This window comes from Amblyomma americanum, chromosome 3 (genome assembly GCF_052857255.1).
Source record: "Amblyomma americanum isolate KBUSLIRL-KWMA chromosome 3, ASM5285725v1, whole genome shotgun sequence".
NCBI lineage: Eukaryota > Metazoa > Arthropoda > Arachnida > Ixodida > Ixodidae > Amblyomma > Amblyomma americanum.
The window spans coordinates 72,857,907-72,871,746 of record NC_135499.1 but is presented as its reverse complement, the minus strand read 5'-3'; the positions used below and the strand labels follow the sequence as shown (position 1 = coordinate 72,871,746).

The following is a 13,840-nucleotide window of genomic DNA, read 5'->3' as shown; positions in this document are numbered from 1 at the left end:
GTCATTATACTTTTAAATTATTTTAGCTCTTATTTCCTCCGCCTCCGCCCCGAAAGAGAGGATGAAGCTCAAATTCTTAAGAAATTTTACCACTTCACAACTTGTGAACTCATTATTGATCGTAAACCTGTTAAAATTGGCACGCTCTATCTCTTGGCGGTTCCAATGTGTATGCCTCGTATCAAGGCGCATGCGTGACAACGAGGTTTTCAGCCTCCAAAAGAGGCTGTTGTGTTGAGATTCCTACCTGTCGTTCGGTTTGATAGCAGAGATTCAGAAGTAACGGATTCGCGTAATGGACGGGCGGTTTGCGCAGAACAAGAACGCACTGAATGGACGCTCGTACTTCAGGATGATGAACGTATCTGACGCGGAACGTTCCCAAGAAGGCAAGATTTGCTTTGTCTCGTCGAATGGTTCTCGTGGCGTGCATAGTAAGAGAGCAAAAGAAGTCTATAACGACCTAAACCTGTGTTCTGAACCTCCCAAAGCTGCTGCGACTGGGAAGGAGAAAAATTATGATGAAATCCTATGAGCGCATGCTTATATCCAGGCCATTCTAACCAGATGTTGTCGCAAGATATCTGGTGTTAGTCCGAAAACGCCCAGAACTTATTCTAGACAAGCGTTTTGCCCTCTGTGCATGAAACACATCTTCAATAAAGCCAGGGAGACACCACATTGGCGCTAAAAATCAGAGAATTTATTTATTAATTTTATTTCAAAATACTTGGGACCAAGACCTGTCGCAATGCTGAAGGGGGCAATGCAAAGGAAACAAACACGTCAACCACAAAGATAAGCAAGTTCACAACGTCACGACCTGTATATCAAAGCGATACAACATTGTGTCAATCAAAGCGATGCTGTTCAAGGGCGTCACCAACACTAAAAGACTGCAAACCGGGAGAAAGTTCCGATAAGAAGCGGTTCGTGGGAAAAAAAAAATCTCTCCGTGAATTCTTCAGTCCTTGCAAAAATGTGTTCTAACAGACTACCTCCTGAATACCTTGTTTGCCTTGAGTATCATTGCTTAAGAATGTTGTGTTGAGGTGCGTTTCGTTTATATATTGAAATATTATGCACAAGAAATACACGGACCATTTCTGCTGCGCATTTCATGCGATGCATCTGCGTAAAGTAATGAAAGAATGGGCCAGGGGAAGCTGGGGTAGTGGCTAGAAGCAGGTATCCAGCTAGGAAAAACCGTCGCTAGCGGTTTGGGCGTGCTTCGCGAATTAGCGCTTGCAGCTGTCGGCTGACTGCACATGAGCAGTGCACCTGCTGCCTTAGCCAACGTGCCAACGCTGAAGAGCTCGGCATCTCGGACGAGATTCAGTTAACGACCCCTATAAAAGTGAGGCCCCTAGGTTTCATGAGTTTCGCCGACGCCGCGACCACGGTCAGGTCTACGCGATGGCGAAAGGAGGAAGACAATCCCTGCTCCGGCGCCACCAGCCTAACTAGGAGAAAAAAACTGAGAAGCACAATCGGCTAGCGTTTCTTAGCGTCTGCTTATAAACACATAATGAACGGGTCGTATTACCGTCTGTCCACATCATTTGAGGGTTATGACAATTGGCCTTGAATTTTTGTGTTTTGCTGTCGTTCTCAATACACTACGACGTGTTCTGCAAAACTACATCGAACAAATCTGGATGCGTCTTGCCGCTCATGATAGGCCCGTCTCTTGGTGTCGCTGCGCGCAAGGGGGGCTTACTGTGTCCAGGAGCGACAAATATACGCGCATCAACCCATACCGACAAATTCTGAACAAACACGCTTTCCAACAGGAAATTGTTCATGACCACAATTTTTTCATATGTCGCAAGGTTCCACTACTACAATCAATATATCCGCCGGTCTCCGCTAGGCAAGTTTAAATTTTTTTGCTATTAAGGTTATCGCTATCATCAAAAACGTTCCCCATTGGTTTTCAATGCCAGCTTTAACTACTCGATGTGAGCGATGGACAAATTAAAAAAAAAGTTTTTGCAACTCATCGGAAGAATGAACCACTGCTTTCAATAGATCCGTAACAATACTTTAGGATACTGCACAGTTGGTTCACAATTAAAATTGATTTCCAAGAATACTAGACTTGGCGCTTGTCAAATGTTTCCTGCCTACAACGCTGCGAGATTATCGTGTCACTACACGATCGGCTATTGGATCCTTGCGCCCCGAATGCAAGATGGCGACCATAATGGGGGCAAATGTCCACAATAGTGAGGTACGGGTAATCCATTATCAGCTGCTTCAACGCAGCTTCTTCCGTTTTCGCTATAATGCACATGACCGACAATAATCCCAGCTATATTTCTACGGAATGTTCCCTATTAGTTCGTTTTTATTTTCACTCAGAGAAACATTCATGCTTCGAACAGACTGTCCCTTAATTCTACAAACATAGGGGAACGAAAACAGGACTCGGAATTTCGCGTTGGGGAAACAGTATCCTTTACCTGCACAGACGGGCTACTTAATACGGGAGTGCGAAAATCATGTTTAGCGAGATGAAACAATTTAGGATTATAGTAGAACAAACACTGATACATTATTCTGTAGTACTGTCCAGAAGTAGCCTTTTTTTCTTACGCGTGTACTTCTTGCATTGCCTGATTCGTGAACATGCCAAATTTTCTTAAGAGTGTCCTCACTGCTCACGTATTCTCAAGCAAATGCGTAAGTGGCTGAAGCCACTGGCCGCGTGCGCTCAGCTGCTGGGTTTACGAACACTTGAACCTCGTTTGAAGGGATTTTGTCCACGCTGAAACAAATTAGGGTAAGTGGGTCATAAGAGTGCTCTTCCGGGGATTGTAATGCCGCTGTACCATACCGGCGGTACCTTTCAGGGAGCCGCCGGAGCCGTGCCGTCCTGAGGACAGCCTGGACAAGTGCACTCTGGAGCAGCGCGCCACGCTGCAACGGTTCCACTTAGCGGCCGTTGCTGCGCAGGGGACCCTCTGTGATGCACCGCCGCAGCTACTGGCCAGTCAGAAACTTCTCATTCTCTTTCGTGCGTCTGTGGTGAGCGCGAGCGATGCCTATCAAATAGTGCGACTCCGTGGCGCGCATGCCACGTGACTGCTCCTGTACCACCCGCGCATAGATCCTCACTGCTCCTCGCTGCGCCAGCCGAGGCGTGGTAGGCGTGGCAGAGATAGGCAGAGAGCTCTAAGTAAGCCACGGGGTGACGCTCCTTGGAGTGACACTACTTGGTAGTGCGATTTCGAACTGCGAGGGCAATTGCCAAAATCTGCTGAGCCACAGTACCGACCGCAATTGCGCGCTTTTCGAAATTCCAAAAAACTCGTATGGGTATTGCTAACAGCTATCTAAAATATCTAGTTGCAACCGGGGCCCTGAAGCTAACAGTGAAGAAGTAATTATTAGAAACTAGTTAGGCAGCTTACTATATTTCGTTTCGTACACAGCAGGCAAAGATGCCAAATCAAGCGCTCCTGTTCACGCAGGCTAATTCCGCGCCCAAAACGTAGTTCGCCAAAAAACAATACTGAAGGCAGGCATTTTCGTTGCGACAAAACCTCAAGCACCGAGACTGGCAACTTTCGGCACTTCGGCTTACCTCTTGCCACATTTTCAAGCAGCGACAGATCGAGACTTCAAGGGGTAAGAATGGCATGTGGGGTATGATATGCGGCTGGTAGCGCCTCACAACTTCAACCGTGATTCCCAATGCTAGAACTTCGTTGCTTTCGTCCAAGCACTCACCGAGTCTTCAAGGGGAACAAATGATACGTGGGGGAGTTATAGTTTTTTGAGGGAGTACTACTTCCGGAGCCTCCACAGCGTTTGCGGCTAGGTGTGAAACGGAGTGTAGTAGTAAGTTGATTCACTGATTTTCTGGTGTCCGCCAGCACTGGTGATGCTACTCTGCAAAAGCTATATTTTTACCTAGGAAACCGCATTTGTAGAAATTTCTTAGTCTTCCCGGAAGCACCCTGAATGTGCGAAGCAGCGCTATTAGGGTTAAACGTGTGCTTATGGTTACCGTAGCAGCAGCTGGGCTGCACGCCCAGAGAGGAGGAGGAAAAAACTTTTATTGCTCTATTAAGCAGAGGTGTTAGCGGCTTCCGGATGTCTTCATCCCTTGGGCTGAAGTCCCGGTTGATCCGGAGGTTGGTTCCCTTGTTCCAGGGCCCCACTGAGCCGTGCCACCTCGCATGCGTGCTGCACTAGTCCTCTTTAGACCGACAGCTCTTTGCTGCTGGTGAGCAGGCCCTCCCACTGTTCCGCATTGGGCTCTTTTAACTTATGGAAGGAGAAGTTGTTCTTGCATTCCCATGTGATGTGGTATAATGTGGGGGTTGCCCCGCACCACGTGCATGTGTCCGCGTATTGGTTCGGATACATCTTGTGGAGTGTGTGTAAGTTATGGAAGGTTCCTGTCTGCAGTCTTCACCAGCCGACTGCTCCGTGCTGTGTTAAGAGTGGGTGTGGCGGGGGATACGTTATTCTCCTGCCTTTGTGATAATTCAGTATCTCCGCGAACGTTGGCTCCACCGTCGTGGTGGGTTCCGAGTCCGTTGATGTATCCGCTCGGTTAGTAAGCTCGCGAGCTAGATCATCGGCTTTCTGGTTCCCCTTCACTCCGGCGTGTCCCGGTACCCAGAAAATCTTACGTTGTATTTGTGTGCTCAGGGGCCCTGCTTGGAGGATTATGCGCAGCGCCCCTTTGCTGACTCTACCTGCGGTGTAGTGTCTGCATGCCGTTTTCGAGTCCGTGAGAATTGTGAGCGACTCGTTCCTACGGTACCCTTCCTCTACCGCTAGAGCTACGGCGGCTTCTTCCCCTCAGATACCATACAGCCTCTCAGTGTTGCGCAGGTGATCATGTCACCTTTGTGGTTCACCACCACTAACGCAACTATGTGTTCTTTAGAGTTTCTGTTCCGCGGATGTAGGGCCGCATCCGTAAATACTACGTTTTTGTCATTCGCGAGGTGCTTTTCTACATAATCTGCCCTTGCGGCTCGCCTTGCCGCATACAAGTTTGGGTCTATGTTCCTAGGTAGGGGGCACACCCTGATGGTTTGGCGAATGTAATCGGGGATGCTCACTTCCATATCCTCTGTTTCGTTACTGATGTATCCCAACCTTAGGAGGAGCGCTCGGCCGGTGGTCGACTGCTGGAGCCTATACAGCTGTGCACCGACTTGCGCTTCTTTCAGTTCTTCGAAGGTGTTGCGGATTCCCAGCTTTAGCAGTTTTTCGTTCGACATATTCCTTGGCAGGTTCAGCGCCGTCCTGAATGCCTTTCTGATGAGTGTGTCTGCTTGTTCTTTTTCATGTTGTGTCATGTTGTGGTAGGGAAGCGAGTATGTGATGCGGCTGACCACTAGGCTCTTGACCAGCTTGATTGTGTCGCTTTCCTTCATGCCGTGCCTTCTCTGCGATACCCCGGTAATCATTCTGCTGACTTGCCGCGTAGATTGTTAGAGGAGGCTTAGGGTGTGGCTGCACCTTCTGCCACATTGGATCCACATTCCTAGGACCCTTATCATGTTGCGTTCTGGGAGAACTTGCCCTTCTATCCGTATTTCGATCTTCTCCTTGGTTGGCTTTTTGCCGGAGAGCTGGACCTCCGATTTCTCGGTAGAGCATGCGAGTCCTCTCTCTCTGACATATCGTTCGACGCATGTCGCCGCTTGCTGGATTAGTTCTTCTGGCCTAGCGATCCGTGGTTGATCCAAATCGTGATATCACCCACATACATAGATTGCTGGATTCCCTCGATTCGGCTCAGCTCGCGGGCTAGTCCGATCATGGCTATGTTGAAGAGGACCGGTGAGATTACGAATCCCTGCGGGGTGCCTTTGTTTGGCGTTTCAAAGACATCGCTCCGCAGGTCTCCCAGTCCCACCGTTGCCGTGTGGTTCGACAGGAATGCCCTCACGTATTCGTGTACTCTTTTGCTGCAGTGGGTGATGGTTAGTCCCTCCATGGTGGCGCTGTGGCTGACGTTATCGAACGCGCCCTTGATGTCTGGCGCCATTATGATGTTCTCTCCTGTCTTGGGGATGGTGTCGATTACTTCCTCCTTGATTTGCAGGAGGATATTCTGCGTCGACAGGTTCGTTCTGAAGCCGAACATGCTGCGCGGATACAGATCTTCGTCTTCGAGGTACTGTTGTATTCTACTTGTGATTACCCTTTCGTAGAGCTTGCCCAGGCACGACGTTAGTGAGATGGGCCGCAGGTTCTCTATTTGTAGCTTCTTGTCGGGTTTGGGTATCATTACCGCCTCCGCGTGTTTCCAAGCTTTGGCACCATTCCCGCTAGCCACTGCACGTTCAGGTAGTCCGTGAGTTGGACTACCGCTTCGTCGCTGAGGTTGCGAATTAGGGAGTTTTTAATCTTGTCTGCTCCGGCTGCCGTGTTTTTAGTCACGGCCCTGATCGCTGCGTATACTTCTTCCTTCGTTATTGGTCTGTCGAGGTGCGGGTTTTCCTTCCCTTTATACTCTTCTTTATATCCTTGTGGCTTGTCAGTGCCGTAGCACTTCTTTTTGACCGCCGCGAAGATCTCTTCGTCCGTTCCATCGAATTTGTGAATTAATCTTTGTATGGCTTTGCCGCGTTCCGCTTTTGTCTTGGTTGGGTCCATGGGGGCCTTGAGTATACGCCATGTTTTGGCAGTGCTGAGCGTACCGTTCAGCGAGCTGCTCAATTGCTCCCACCCTTGCCTGGCCAGCTGTGTCGCGTACTCCTCCGCTTTTTGTGTAATCTCCGCGATCTTTTGCAGCTTCCTTTTTAGTTTCTGCCGCTTCCACCTTTTCGTGAGTCCGCGTCTTGCCTCCCATAGCCTGTGTAGCCGTAAGTCCACTTCCGGTGTAGCTCTGTTCTGTAAATTTCCTGCGTATGTTGCTCCTGTATTTGTCTGAGTTGCGTGCTCCACTCCTCAATTGAGGTAATTTCGCCCTGTAGCTGTCTGCTATTGCTTCGGAAGGCGTCCCAGTCCGTTATATGGGTTGTTACTATCTTGCTTTTTATGTTTTATGCCTCCAGCGTTACTTTTAGCACATAGTGGTCGCTTCCTAGGTTTTCCAGCAGGTTCTCCGACTCGGCCTGCCGCGCTCCCCTAACAAAGGTTAGGTCCGGACAGGTGTCGGGGCCAACGCTGTTGCCTAGTCGCGTTGGCTGATTTTCGTCCGTTAGCAGGGTGCAGCTTGTATTTTCTGCTCCAACGCATATTAGTGGCCCCTTTTTCTCCCCTTTCTGGTAGCCCCAGCTAGGGTCCCTCGCATTGAAGTCCCCGGCTATGAGGAGTGTGTTTGACTTTGCTAGGTTGCCCGCTTCAGCGAAAAGTTTGCTAAAATTGCCAGTTTTCTGCTTGAGTGGACTATATATATTTACTATGAAGGTGCTTTTCGCTTTGTGTTTCCTTTTGGGTATGATTTCCGTAATTACGTGCTCAATTCCCGTGTCTGCAATTTCATCATGTGCTATGGTAACTAGGTTTTTGTTAATTAGGGTCGCTGTGCGTCCGCTTTCCTGACATTGATATCCTTTTGGTGTTGGTATTGTGTTGGTTTCCTGTAACATTATTATGTCTGGTGGTGTTCCCTGTGTGTGGATAAAGTGTTGCAGGAGTCCCTGTTTACGCCTGTAGCCCCTGCAATTCCACTGCCAGATGCTTAGTGTGTTGTGTCCTGCCATGCTGGTGTGCTGTTGTTGTTGTCACTTCGGTTTTCGGTTCCGAATCTTCTTTCATTAAAAAGCCTGTCCCTGGCTTCGTTGGTGATATTTTGCGTGTTTTGGGTTTTGATAAAGCTGCGGAAGTATTGATTTTCTTGTTGTTGCTGTGCCTGTATACTCTGCACGCCTTGCATTTGCGTCTGCATGGCTTGCATTTGTATCTGCATGCTCTGCACAAAAATTTTCATCTGTTCTTCGAAGCTATTGCCTACTATTGGTGGTGGGGGTGTTGGGCCTCGTGGTGGTGGTGGTGGTGCCCGCGGGGTACTGGCTGCCCTAAGAGCCTGTAGCTCAATAATGAGCTCCCAGAGAAGTGTTTTCAAGTACAGGCCTATGGTGCCTATGGTGAGTTCCAACAACATGGTCTCAAGCACAAGTGACCTATAGCTAGAGTCACAATAAAAACTGCACCTAGCCAGGGACACCATAGACGGTGTGCCGTCTACGAACACCTCTCTCAGGAGAAAAACCGCAGATCCACCGAAACAGCGAAAACTTTAGTGCTGCTTGCTTTTGTCCGATGACCGCTACCTAAATAAGTTGACAGTTTTCAAAATGAACTAAATTTAGTAACCTTGTTCTTCAGGAAACCTACCGAACACTTGTCATGTCTCTTGAAACAGACGTGATGTGTTGTCAAAAAAGAGCAGTGCCATCTGCGAAATCAACTGCTATGGAAAAATCTGGACTGTTTTATAGGGGAGAGAGAGGGCAATAATTAATTTCTGTCTAAAAAGTAAGCCCGAGTGTATGCCGCAAATGCTGTAGTCATTCGGTGTCCGGATAAGTTTGGAGACTGATGCAGCATCAGAGCTGGCTTTCCACGGCTGCTCCTGCGAGAGCGAGAGACTTAATTCATTCATGAAGACACACGAGAAGTGCACTAAAAGGGGCGTCTAAACTCCGCAGACCTGACGGCGGCGCACTCGTGCTGGGACGAGAAGGCGTTCCGCGAGTGCGCGGTGGGCGACGCTAGCAAGCCGCTCGGACGACACCTGCTGGGATCCGCAAGGACGGACGAGGAATGCAGGTGAGGTACATCACGGCGCAAGCGGCAATCTGTGCAGACGGCGGTTCTGGCTAGGCGCCTCGATACCAGCGTCTTTGCGCATCGAGGCATATAGCCAGAACCACCGCCTGCACTGACGCAATGACGCTGGTATTGAGGCGCCGTAGTTGTGGCACCATCTTCGCGGCACGCGGCTTACGTTGCAGGCGCTGCGTGAAGTGCCTGCATCGGGCCACTTGCGTAAGCCAATCAAGGACTTTGTTTCACTTCAGTTCATTACATTAAACCTCCCTTGGGCACCCTATAGTCGGATACCACTCAAGAACGAATCGGAAATACCGCGAAGGAGCTCCTCCAGCCAATTGCGTCGACCGACTCTCTTCCTTGACCAACGTCGCCCCCACCCCCTTGACCGACCCCCTTGGACCTGCAAGCGTGAAATCGCAGAAGGTGGTAGATTAATGGGTAATAACTACGCCCTAATCGAATTAACCACGGCGTCATGAAAATGGGTTCACGCCATTGGCTGGGGGGCTTCCTTTGAGGGGCATCCGCCTCTTCGTTTTTGAGTTGTGTCCGAATGTGGTTGTGGCGCCATCCTCAGGGCACGCGGATGACGATGCACGCCCTGCGTGCAGTGCCGCCATCGCGCCATTTACGCCAGCAATCGAGGTTTCTTTTGAGGACAAAATGTAGTGCTTTTTATCTCCGTGCCGAGGTGAATCCATCGCTCCCCTTTTGTGTGTCATGAACTGTTGGGTGAAACTTGTTTTCTTTTATTTTATATTAAACCTCTTTCAGGGTATTATATATGAGGTGAGATTAAATATGCATGATAATTAGAATTTTTTATCGTGACTTGCAAATACCCATGGGCAGGTGGTGGCAGGTTGTCGCGAGCCTAACTTCTCAGACTAACTAGGCATAAAGAAAAATTTCTGTGGCCAGAAGACGTTTAACGGGGAGCGTACCATCGCTCAGGCGAGAGGGAAATTGTTTACTGGCAACTGCTAATACTTTCATTTTTTCCGTTCCTCGAGTTACCCAAGGAAGCGCATTCGCAATATTACAGCATGCTCCTTGCCACAGGCTTGTCAGCATCTGCGGCCTGCTGCGAGCACTCTTGTGCAGAAGCTCTCAAGTGCTCAACATCTCTTCATTGATTCATCGCTGCGTACAAAAGGCAACAATTCAGAAGAAGTTTTATAGAAATTGGGGTTAGTTGGTAAAGGTTCATAATGGGCAAACAGCACTATGAAAAAACGACAGATCGGGCAATACATGCAGAAAAAGCAATGATTCTCAACTCAGTTTTTAGTTTTATATGAATATATGCATAGCGCAGTTGTCATGCACGAATTTCTCACAATGAGCGCTCGTCCTCTCCATTTTGCCTGCACCCAGCCACAACTGATGAAGAGCGACAAGTTTACCTCTATATGTCCTCATCGGGATCGTCTCGTGTTGTCCCGCAGTACCAAAAATTTAGAGTGATTGTCTTGTTGCCACATTATCCTCATATATGTTACATGCACAAGTTATAACTGTAGCTGTTGTCATATATTAAGCTGTTAGGCGCATTGAAAATTAACTAATAGTTTTTCTGTTAAGGAATTTTTGGCTGGAGCTCATGGCCGCAGGTTTCCTGAGCTAAAGCAGTTGATTTAGGCCTTGATGCACTGCGTCTACTGCGGTAGTGGACCCAAAGGTAGCGAGGGGCTGAGTCAGATGTTGGCCTACAGGCACTCGCACAACGGTAGTTGTCGCCGAAGCAGATACTGGCCAAGCAGGAGGGAAAACGCGTATTTATTCACATGAAGAGAAAAAAGCAAAAGGAACATTCGAGAAGTTATCCACAAATAGCAAGGCATGAACATAGTCTGGGTGGGCCTTTTTTCAAGGTCCAGGGTGTCCTTTCGCACTTAGCACCGTCCTTCAAACCACTTAGATACAGCCCCTCCCTCGAAGGTGACCAATCCAATACGAGGCACATCCCTCCAGGATGGAAGCCAAAAAAAAAAAAACCGCACTGCATCAGGCGTAGTCACGTGCTGCCGAGTCAACCCGTGGAACGGGCGCGGAGAAATCTCAAGTCGGCTTGAAATTCCTACAGTGCAGAAAGAGTGGTGTAGGTGGCTCCGTTTCCTCGAAAACACATGTGGTCCATATGACGCCGCGGGCGCGGGAGTGAACTCATACCGACGGCGAGCTGTTCACGGTGGTGCCGGCTCCTAACGGAAACGGGCAATTGCTTGTTGGATCCGTCCCTTGTTCCCTCGAACAGCCACCCTTGTTGGCGTCCGACGTCCTTCGCTGCACCAGGCGTCCTTTTTTGGGAAGGCCATCACCACCAAGTGGGAAAACTTCCCAGGCACTCAGCAGCACGGCACCGCACTTGAGTCTTCGACTGGTCAGAAGGCGCGTCGCCAGCTGTAGTCGTCTCAATCGTAAGGCCACTGGATCGATGCTCAGGGTTGAAATGTAACAGCTTCTCCAGCGGCGGGCAGGTATCCCGATGTACTACAAAGGTCAGCAACCATTGTTCAGAGGTGCATTTGTGACCAATATCATTCACCATGTGTTTCACTGTTGCGGGTATTTTGTTGCCTCTGGCAGTCTTCACAGTTCCTCTTTGATTCTACTAAAGGCGGTAGACGGCTCTTTGCTCTCTGCAGGAAAGCTTATTTTCAAGGAATAACGCGTCATTTGGAACAACAGGAAAACCAGAACTGCAAAGACGGCAAGCGCCAGGACTCTCTTCCTGAAATTCGCCACGCTCTTCGTTAACCAAAATGATTCTAATCATCACACAGTTAAAGCTACAAATAAAAAGTGCGAGAAGCGAAATAAAAAGGGTGATAGTAAATCTAAGTCAGAAAAAGAAATGCATAGGCCAGAATCTCCGAGGCTGCTAATTAAGATAAAAGCAGTAACTTAACTATCGGCATTGCCGTTCAATTTGCCCTTTTTGTACCGATCCTCAAAAGAGTACTCCTGCAGCGCGAGACTCCAGCGGATCAGAAGGCCATTCTTAGGGGACACAGTCTGTGGCCACGTTAGAGGACAATGATCGATATTAGTGATGAACATCGAGCCGGCGAGGTAGCATGCGTGTTTCTTCACTGCTCACACAAGACAGGCCCATTCCTTATCAGAAGCGCTATACGCTTCTTCCTGTGACGTCAACTTAGCGCTAGCATACAGCACAGGATGATCGTCCTCTGCGTCGCTTCTTTGGCATAATACGAGGCCCATGCCGCCGTCACTGCCATCACTCTGTACCACGCATGGCTTCGTGTAGTCTGGTGCCTGCAAGACAGACTGACCCATTAACGCCTTTTTCAAGGCCCGGAAAACCTTTTACTTTCTTTCGTCCCCGCGAAAGGTGCGCACTTCGGTTTTTCAAGAAGCAATAGTGAGAGGACTAGCAAGCTCTGAATGGCCGCACATCCGTTGTGTTACGTGGCTGCGCCAAATTACTGATAGCCCACATTTACATCAGAAGGTCGGCGATGGCCTCCTCAACTATGTAACCAAGGTAGTTCACCACCTTAACACGTCCAAGCTAGCATTTCGCAGCTTTAACTGTCAAGCCCACATTGCGGAAGCGGTTAAGTACCCTCGCAGGAGCGTGATATGCTAGGACCATGACGAGGAAAACTCATCCACGTCGCGGGACACATAGGCTCCGCTTCAAGGGTACGGCGCAGTAGGGTTAAGTGGTCCCTTAAGCAGCCTGGGGTCCTCTCTGCATATCACTTCGCAGACGCAGACGCTGTTCCTTATTTTATTTATCTGCCACGGCACACAAGAAGCCTTCCTTTAACCACGGCGAACGAACGCGTCTCAGTGTTCGAGGCGTAGCGCACCAGACTCTGGACCCAAGGGCAGCGGCTCGAGTCCCGCCCCGACCGTTTTTCCTTTCAGCGCACTTGCTTTCCGTGCTTACAGGCGCTACGTAACGATGGTGGAATAACGTCTCGACCTTATCGACAAATGAGAAACTGTGTAGTGACGTCACCTGTGTTGTACTGTCATCGTTGTGGGCTGTTTCAATTACCCACAAAGTCATGTGGTTGTGACACCACGGCCCCCTCGACTAATCCAAATTTTCTCGACATACCAACGACGCCAGATTCTATAGCTGGACTTGAGGCCCTTTACGCTATCGCGTTAGCAGTGTGATCCGACATTACTCGGACAAGTCACTGTGGTGATACTCTCGTCTCTCCCTCAGTTATGAGTGTGTGGTGTACGAGCTGTTGTCGGGGCAGCAGCAGTGCGCCGTATGCAATGTTTGCGTAAAAGCGCCACTCAGACTTATTTGTGCAGGCTTCTGCGCTCTGGCTGGTCGGGCTGCCTGGAGCGAAGCTTCGTTCGCCGCTGCGAAGAGACGCCCGACGTGGAAGGAGCGCGCGGACTCCTCCTGAACTTCCTCGACAGACTCCAGCCATGCGGAGAAAGCAGGTTGCGGCTGTAGTACCGGGAAATTGGGTACCGTTGATGTGCAGGTGTCTCAGTGACTACCAAGAGTACCTCACCACACACTTCTTAGAGAGGAAGCGGTCCTCTACCGGCAAAGCTACACCTTCCAAGACCAACGTACAAGTCCCTCACCATCGAACAGCAGCTTCTGCGCAGGCCTTCTGGCCCTCTACCGCGTGATCTGGAATGCTCGAGCATCTTCTGCTGCCCACCGAACACCCATCCCTGAACTAGAGCCTCATGGAAACGCTGACTGTCGCGTCTGTTCCCCAGCTACCACCTGAGCTTATCTTCCAAGCGCGTAAATAAACTCTTTCTTTGTGTGTGAAACGAAGCACCGGCTCAGCTACGGCACAAATTTTACAGAAATAATGCTCGTTTAAGCAGTGCTTTCAATTCATTTTTATTTATTTTACCGGAAGTTTGGAAGGATATCTGGGCTAAAAGCTGTGAATCACTGCTTGACATGGCCCAGACAACCTCCACAAGACAGTGCCGACATAGTTATTAACAATAGTTAAGAGAAACAATGGAAAGATCTTGAATAGCAGATACTATACAATAATAACTTTGAGTAGTATTGAAAACATAAACAAGCTTAGTTTCAAAATATTATCAGAAATAA

General features: G+C 49.2%; 1 protein-coding gene across 2 annotated transcripts in view; it reads left to right on the top strand.

Annotated features, from left to right (window-relative positions):
• Positions 1 to 13,549, top strand: part of LOC144124666 (uncharacterized) — a 43,129-nt gene extending 29,580 nt beyond the window's left edge. For both annotated transcript variants that reach the window (XM_077657484.1, XM_077657485.1), the window contains 3 exons: positions 2,856 to 2,995; positions 8,631 to 8,751; positions 13,063 to 13,549. In XM_077657484.1, the coding sequence (XP_077513610.1) occupies positions 2,856 to 2,995; positions 8,631 to 8,751; positions 13,063 to 13,210 (409 nt within the window). In that variant the 3' untranslated portion in view covers positions 13,211 to 13,549. The remainder of the gene's footprint in view (positions 1 to 2,855; positions 2,996 to 8,630; positions 8,752 to 13,062) is intronic.
• Positions 13,550 to 13,840: the final 291 nt, after the last annotated feature.